General features: G+C 34.7%; 1 protein-coding gene across 1 annotated transcript in view; it reads left to right on the top strand.

The window, feature by feature from the left end:
• LOC100186297 (transcription elongation factor SPT6) overlaps positions 1–8984 on the top strand; it is a gene marked incomplete in the record, with an annotated part of 21589 nt that overhangs the window by 3178 nt on the left and 9427 nt on the right. The window contains 14 exon segments of the mRNA XM_018814440.2: positions 215–318; positions 575–656; positions 967–1056; positions 1398–1523; positions 1907–2049; positions 2901–2988; positions 3452–3590; positions 4119–4263; positions 5154–5385; positions 6077–6178; positions 6492–6635; positions 7085–7215; positions 7564–7758; positions 8034–8169. Of these exon segments, the coding sequence (XP_018669985.1) occupies positions 215–318; positions 575–656; positions 967–1056; positions 1398–1523; positions 1907–2049; positions 2901–2988; positions 3452–3590; positions 4119–4263; positions 5154–5385; positions 6077–6178; positions 6492–6635; positions 7085–7215; positions 7564–7758; positions 8034–8169 (1857 nt within the window).

The following is an 8984-nucleotide window of genomic DNA, read 5'->3' as shown; positions in this document are numbered from 1 at the left end:
ATATTTAGATATTATAGAGGTAAAAGGTGTCCCATCTTACCCCACCCTACTATATATAACTTAAAAGTATACCCACGTTAAGGGTTGCTTAATGCTTACCCCACCCTACTATATATCATTTTCATTTGTGTCGGAATCTATATTCATAAACAGTTGTTGCATTTTTTAAATGAAAAAAGGCCTGCTTGAGTTATTGCGTGGTGAAACCTAGGTTATGGAACCTGACACATTGGAAAGAGGGTTTTACACGGATACAGATGCAGAAATAAGAAACGCAGATGTTCCTGAAAGATTTCAACTTCGTACAATACCAGTCAAGTAAGCTGAATGCGTGAATGTTTTGAACATTTTTTATGTAATTGAGACATTTGGACTCACCTTTTTGGAATTGTAAGATATGAAATGATTATTCTTTTTTGCCGCATATGTGTTTTTAAGTGTCACAGAAATAAAATGTACCAATATATAGTTAGATTCCTCTTCCTCTTTATAAATTTCTGGGTTTGACCCCTTTTTATACTTTCTTATTTACATTTATTTTTTTATTTCTTTTATTATTTTTAATTGATTACAGGCCAGCAGAAGAAAGTGAACTTGAACTCGAATCTGAGTGGATTTATAAATACTGCTTTGTGGAACCATCTATTTCAAAACAGGTAATGTATTAAGGTGTCTGAAGCAACTTTAACAGTGTACAGTGTACACATAATCCTCAACATTTTTTTTTTTCAAACACCATTTAAATTTTATTTTTAGGTATTTAAAACCGTACCAATTTTTAGTTCTTTACATTTTATTTTGTGTGGTTTTTCCCGTACACTTTATAGTGTATATATGTACATTTTTTTGTGAATTTTGGCAACTTTACTTTTGAAACAAAAAAAAACAAAGTTTTTATTTTATTTTAACTTTATTTTTTTAATAAGCAAGTTTTTTATTAATTGATTTCATCATAAAAATACATAGGATGCCATTGAAGATTTGGGTTCGACCTTCAGCTCATCCACTTTATCAACACTTAACCGCAAACCACCAAGCTGTGTGGGAAAAATACAGGTACATAAAAACATAGGCACCAAACTTTTATAAATGCAGGGTAGGCAGTGGTACTTCTGTGACCCACAATCATGTGAAACATGTTTCACTTTATAGTTTGTAAGGTCTAGCAATTATTACAGTGCAGAAAATTTTAAGATTTCAGTCCGTTGTCCAAATTATCAGCCATACATACATTGAAACAAAATTTAAAAAATCACTCACAAGTAACATACATGGTAACTCGCAAGCTAGCACGAGGTGTATGAACACCCGCGGTATAACGACTGTCCTTTTCTGGCCATGCGAAGATAAAGTAAGATTCATTCATTCATTTATTTATTTAACTCTCTTCTATTCAGGACACTTTAAATTTTATGAGGAACCAGCAATATGAAGCTCCCTTTATCAGTTTCTACAGGAAGGAATACGTGGAACCTGAACTTAATATTCATGACTTGTTTAAAATATATCATTGGGATGAAAAAGTGAGTGAAAACTTTTACAAGTCATTGCTGGTTACGCAATTTTATAACCCTTTAACTGTTTAAATTGCTACAATTTCAAAAAAATTGTACATAAGGTGTTTAAAAAAGTGAAGGGTTTTTTATGTATTCTTTTAGTTTATTTTTGAAATAACATTAAAAATGAAGCTATTTAGGAAAAAAATTGTTGTTCTGAACACAAAAGTCATAACATGTTGTGTTTAAAATATAAAAAAACCTTCTCAAAATTACTCTTTTTAAAAGTATTAAAAAAATGTTTGTAAGGTGTATTTATCGTTTGAAAAGCAGATAACTACCCCAATACCATTTTTTTTCCTTAAAACCATTACCATCTACCACCCTTTCAACCATACATTATAATACAGTGGACACAAATGAACGTTCGTAAAGCGAGTGTTACAAGGTTAATGCAGAAGATGCAAACTTTTCAATACGAACAGATATCTGCGGACCCGGATAAACCATTGGGGGATAATGTAAGAGCGCTAACAGATGCGGATATAGAGAGGTGTGTATTGTTTTTTTTGACTATTTTGTTAAAAGTATTACTGAAGGAAAAAGTGAATGATGTTACTTACTTTATCCTTGCGAGGCCGGAAAACAACAGTCGTTATAACACGTGTGTTCATACACCTCACGCCAGCGTAAGAGTTACCAAGTGTGTTACTTTGTGGGTGATTATTTTTTTGGGATTTTTTTCTTTTTTATGTGTGTCTGATAATTTGGACAACCCATTAGTGACCACTAAGTTGGAGCAATTGCCGTTAAGTGTCTTGCCCAAAGACACATACGCTCACAATGGTAGCAGCGTCGAGGCACGCTAACCAAGTATGCTACGGCGCCGGACAATACTGTCTGTAGGTATATGTGTCCTTAGACAAGACACTTAACTGTCATTGCTTTAACCCAGTGGTCACTAATGGGTTGTTAAAATTTGCTCATTATACAGAAAAAATGTATAATCTGCACAGTATGCATAGAGTAGCCCATAAGAGGGCACGAGGTGTATCAAATAGAACACCCATGTTATAACGACTGTTGTTGCTCTGCCACGCAAGATTGGCAAGAATATATATAAGTTACATACATTCATTCAAAACTGAGCTTTGCGAAAGAAATACTGTATACAATACAGCTGTTAGCATAATTTATCATGTAACACTGAATCTAATTTTGTTGCGCAACACTGTACAAAATTTTATTGTGCAACACTGAACCTAAATTTGTTGCGCAACATTGAACTAATTTTATTGTGCAACCCTGAAATAATTTTTGTTGTGCAACACTGAACTAGTTTTTTTGCGCAACACTGAACTTTAATTTATTGCGCAACACTGGTAAACACACTACCATATACAGAGTACAAGGCATTCAAACCATGGAGGAATATCACGATATATATCGACACTTTCTACTTCATTATGGGAGGGATGTACCTAAGATGCAGGTGTGATGTCATAATGTGTGATGTCATAATGTTATAAATGTATGATGTCATAGTCAACATTGTGACATAACAAAAAGTTGTTGAAGTAATGGTACAACTCTGGTTTTGGGTTTAAACTGTAGAAATAACTTGACAGTAAGCATGGGGTGTATGAATATATTATATGTGTTAGGTGTTTGAGAAGATGCCCGTGTTATTACTTGACAATGAGCATGAGGTGTATGAATACATCATGTGTGTCTGGTGTATAAGAAGACACTCGTGTTATAACTTGACAATGAGCATGAGGTGTATGAATACATCATGTGTGTCTGGTGTATAAGAAGACACTTGTGTTATAACTTGACAGTGTGCATGAGGTGTATGAATACACATGTGTGTCCGGTATTTAAGTAAACACTCCTATAATACAACTCGACAGTGGGCATAAGGTATACCAATACTTATATTTTCGATCCAACAGAATGCTCTTCGTATCCAACGGCAACGAGAGCGAGCAGAAAACGGATTAAACCCCGATGAGGATGCTCCGTCATTAGCGAGTGATCTAAAGCAAGCTTCACGTAGACACATGTACACCGTGTGTCTTGATGCTGGCATTGGTTAGTGTGTGATGGTTTTGCATATCTTGCTGTTATAGAAAAACTGCTAGAAAGAAAACAATTATATGCTTGGCAATGAGCATGAGGTGTATTGTACGAAGGCATCCTGTGTGTCTGGTGTATAAGAAATCACCTGTGTTATAACTCAACCATGAGCCTGAGGTTTATGAATACACCATTTGTGTCTGGTGTATAAGAAGACAAAACTGTCATAATTTGGCAGTGAGCCCGAGGTGTACGATTATACTGTGTGTGTCTGGTGTTTAAAAAAACACCCACGTTATAACTTGACAGTGAGTATGGGGTGTATGATTACACCAAATGTGTCTGATGTATAAGAAGACACCCATGTTATAACTTGACAGTGAGCATGAGGTGCATAAATGGACTATGTGTGTATAATTGAGAATGCACCCATGTTATAACTTGACAGTGAGCATGAGGTGCCTATCTAACTGTGTGTCCAATCCCATGTTATAAGTCGACAGCGAGCATGAGGTGTATAACCAATACACACTTTATTTACAGGGGGAGTTGCGAACAAATTCGGTTTAACACCTGAGCAGTTTGGTGAGAATCTAAGAGACAATTATCAAAGGCATGAAACTGAGCAATATCCTGCAGAACCTATGGATCTGGCAGAGGACTTTTTGTGCCCACAGTTTTCAACTAAGTAAGTGTAATGCTATGTTTTATGTGAAAATTCTATTCCTTGTTTTAAAAGTTATGCGGTAAAGTAAGAGGTGTTTGGTGTATATTCCACCCCATGTTTCACACATTATGTGGTAAAGTACTGGGCGTTGGGTGTAAATTCCACCCCATGTTTGACATATTATGTAGTAAAGTACGGGGTGTTGGGTGTAAATTCCACCCCATGTTTCACACATTATGTGGTAAAGTACGGGGTGTTGGGTGTAAATTCCACCCCATGTTTCACATATGTGGTAAAGTACTGGGCGTTGGGTGTAAATTCCACCCCATGTTTCACACGTTATGCGGTAAAGTACGAGGTGTTGGGTGTATATTCCACCCCATGTTTCACACATTATGTGGTAAAGTACTGGGCGTTGGGTGTAAATTCCACCCCATGTTTAACACATTATGTGGTAAAGTACGGGGCGTTGGGTGTAAATTCCACCCCATGTTTCACACGTTATGTGGTAAAGTACGGGGTGTTGGGTGTAAATTCCACCCCATGTTTAACCCATTATGTGGTAAAGTACAGGGCGTTGGGTGTAAATTCCACCCCATGTTTCACACGTTATGTGGTAAAGTACGGGGTGTTGGGTGTAAATTCCACCCCATGTTTCACACATTATGTGGTAAAGTACGGGGCGTTGGGTGTAAATTCCACCCCATGTTTCACACGTTATGTGGTAAAGTACGGGGTGTTGGGTGTAAATTCCACCCCATGTTTCACACGTTATGTAATAAAGTACGGGGTGTTGGGTGTAAATTCCACCCATGTTTCACACATTATGTATTTAGGTTTTGGGTGTAAATTTACATTATGTTTCATACAATATGTCATAAGTTTTCTAAATTTTACCCCCAAACCAACAGAGAAGCAGTGTTAGAAGGGGCAAGATACATGGTAGCCATGCAGTTAGCAAGGGAACCACTAGTCCGACAATGTGTCCGTCAAACTTTTAACGAACGAGCAAAAATATCCGTTCAACCGACAAAAAAAGGAAAAAAGGAAATAGACGAAGGACATCCTTGTTTTTCTTATAAATGGCTTCAAAACAAACCAGTGAAAGACCTGAGTGGTCCACAATTTCTTCATATTAAAAATGTAAGTTTAAAAATGAATTTAACTTTAGTTTTGACAAAAATATGAAAATGCATAAACTATATTTTGGACAAAAATGTAAAAATAAATTTAACTGAATTTTTGGCGATAATGTGAAAATGAATTTACTGTATTTTTGAAAAAAATATGACAGCATACAAAAAATGTTATTATTTAAATTTTAAGGTTTTGTATTTTTATAGATTGTTTTGTATATTATATGGTAAAGAAACGGATTTTGCATTGAATACCAGCCCACACATTGTAATATAAATTATGGCGTATTGGAGGCGTTTGCATTGTTGTGGGTGTATGTGTCATTTGGCAAAACACTTAATGGCAATTGCTCCAACCCAGTGGTCACTAATAGGTTGTCCAAATTTCCAGTCATACAATATACACCTTGGCACTATGGTCAGCACACCTGCCTATAACCAATAGGTTATGGGTTCAAGGCTTGTCGCTGCTACCACTGTTGGCGAATGTATCCTTGGGCAAGACGCTAACAACAGCAATTGCTCCAACCCAGTGGTCGCCAATGGGTTGCCTAATTTTCAGTCATATATAAAACAAAAAAAATATGTGGTAACTTGTAAGCGGGCATGAGGTGTTTAAAACAGAACACCTGTGTTGTAACGACTGTCATTGCCACGCAGGGATAAATTACATAAGTTAAATTAATCCTTTCATTCAGGCTGAAACAGAAAACCTTGTAACAATGACAATCCATATTGATATGCACGGAACCGTAGGAAGTCAAACTTATTTTGAAGAAATAAAACAACTTTATTACAGGGTAGGTACTGCAAGATTTTTTAAAAAATGTTTTTTTAGTTTGAACTGAACTATTTTTTTCATTTTTTCTTCTGGACATTATTTTTTTTGCATATAAACACGATTTTGTTTATCCTTTTAATATAATTTCTATGTGTTTTCCTACATTTTATAAGGTTTCCGTATACTTTTAATAGGATTTCTATTTTTATTCCTACATTTTTAATTTTTTCATTCTAGGTATCAATTTCTTTGTATTTAAATAAGTTTTTATATTTTTAATATAATTTCTATGTATATTTCTATATTTATATGATTTTTATGTTCCTTTTTAGGATGAGTTCAGTCACTTGGTGCAGGAATGGAACAACCAACGAAGTAAAGTTGTTGAGTTTATGCTGCAGAATATCATTTACCCTGAGATGACAAAGGAACTGAAAACCCTGCTGTATGACGAGGCTAAAAATGGAATAAAGGAGGTTTGGATAGTGTGAGGGTTAAAGTAGGTGGGGGTTATAGTAGGGCGGGGTAAGACGGTCCTTTTTTGTCCTATTTGGTAGTTATAAAATTTTGTTTACAGAATTGGATATATACGATCAGAAAATATGGGATTTAGATGCTAACAGTATCCATCTTACCCCACAGTGCTATTTACAGTTGTGTGCAGTACACTTCATTTTCATAATTTTACCGAAATTCAATCATTTTGATCTTTTAAGTTAACAAAAATTCACACGTTTACTCACGATACGTACAGGAATGCATTAATTAACCTGTAAGACGTTTGCCCCGAGGTCCATTATGGAAATAATTTTGCACAAAATATTGGCAGTATTAAGAGAGAAATTACACGGAAAGAAATTATTAAAAACTATTTGTGAGATATACAAAGTGAATCTTGATATTTTACCGAAAACTTTTCACACAGCACTGTGCGTTGAAACTTCGTTCATATCTCTCTGTCGCCCCCTACCAGTTAGAGGAGCGGGAATATGATGAGGACGAAGAAGAAGAAAGGAAGGGAACGGTTGTCATGGCGATCGCTTATTCAGAAGAAAGGTGAAACTATTATAGAAATTTAAAAAAATTAAATTACTTTTTTTAATGACTTTTCAGTTTACATATTTGGTTTTAAAATAGTATTGATTAAAGAAATTTCCTTGAAAATGTATGCGACAAAAAAAGTTAGGAAGCACTGCTGTAATCTACTTTGTATAGGAAACACTGTTTCTTAAATTTATTTTTTTTTGTACGCGCTAAGTTATACCATAAGTAATAAAAAATAGATAACCCAAACTTCCTAAAATAAGTCTGCACAAAAAAGTTTGGAAACACTGCTGTAATCTACTGTGTATAGGAAACACTGTATCTTAAATTTCACTTTTTAACCACTCCTTTTTACCGCAGAGACTCGGCAATGTTTGCAGCGGTTGTATCAGGACTTGGTGAAGTGGTGGATTTCCTTAAACTTCCTAATATGAGGTTTAGGAGGAAGTCCCACATAGAGGAAGAAGCAAAGAGAAAGAAGAGTGACATGGATCAACTGAAAAAGTTCATGTCGAAACGAAAACCTCACGTTGTTGTCATTGGGGCAGAGGATAGGTGGGAATTGGGGTCTTGCTGATTGAAAAAATTCAAAAAATCATAAAATCTTGAAATTTAAAAAATAAATAGCAGGTTGAGGGAGAGGTTCTAAAATTTCAATTTAAAAAAAAAGTTTTTTGGGAATTTTTTTGCTTTTTAACCATTTTAACCATGTTTCACTTTTGGACTAAATTATTTTAGTCACAATTTTTGAATGTTTACCCTGGATTTTTTACCCTTAAACCCTATTAAAAAATTCAGCATTTTAAAAGAGCATTTCTCCTAAATCTCAGGCTTGCAACTACTATACAAGAAGATGTACAGCAGTGCGTGACCGACCTCGAGCAGGAGGGGGTGATATCTAACGTAGCAGTTGAATTGATGGATAACGAATTATCATCCGTGTATGCTTCAACACAACGTGCACAGGTAGTGAATGGAACTTGTTTTTCCTTCGCGTGATGGGAAAATATTGTTGTTTGACATGGGTGTTCTGTTTCATACACCTTGTTCAATACCTGTGTAATTTTCTAAGTGATTGCCCATTAGCAACCACTGGGTTAAAGCAATATTATAACGACTGTCGATGTTTCACCGTGCGATAATAATTAAGTAACATACTTTTAATTTTGAATTTCTGTAACCCCTTTTAGATGTACAATATAATATTGTGTGTGAATTAATTTTTAAAATTCATAATTGTAGGAGTTTTTTAGGGTTGACCACAGTTTAGAAATGTGTGGTTACTGCCATATTTATTGTTACACAAAACATTTTTTTACACATAAACACTGTTTTTACACAAAAGCACCTTTTTTTACCCAAAAGCACTTTTTTTACACAAAAACACCTTTTTACACCAAAGCACTTTTTTTACTCAAAAACACTTTTTTTACACAAAAGCACCTTTTTCACACAAAAACACTTTTTTACACAAAAACATTTTTTTACACAAAAGCACCTTATTTTACACAAAAACACTTTTTTACACAAAAACACTTTTTTTTTACCCAAAAGCACTTTTTTTACACAAAAACACTTTTTTACACCAAAGCACTTTTTTTACTCAAAAACACTTTTTTTACACAAAAGCACCTTTTTCACACAAAAACACTTTTTTACACAAAAACACTTTTTTACACAAAAAACACTTTTTTGTGCTCTTTTCCATATGAGTGAGGAGGACATATCAGGAAACAAGCCAGAAGACTTATTCCAGAGTTATCCCATACCAACTTTATAAT

Source organism: Ciona intestinalis, chromosome 12 (genome assembly GCF_000224145.3).
Source record: "Ciona intestinalis chromosome 12, KH, whole genome shotgun sequence".
Lineage (NCBI taxonomy): Eukaryota > Metazoa > Chordata > Ascidiacea > Phlebobranchia > Cionidae > Ciona > Ciona intestinalis.
Note: the sequence above shows the minus strand (reverse complement) of the source record. Positions and strands in the feature narration are given on the sequence as shown.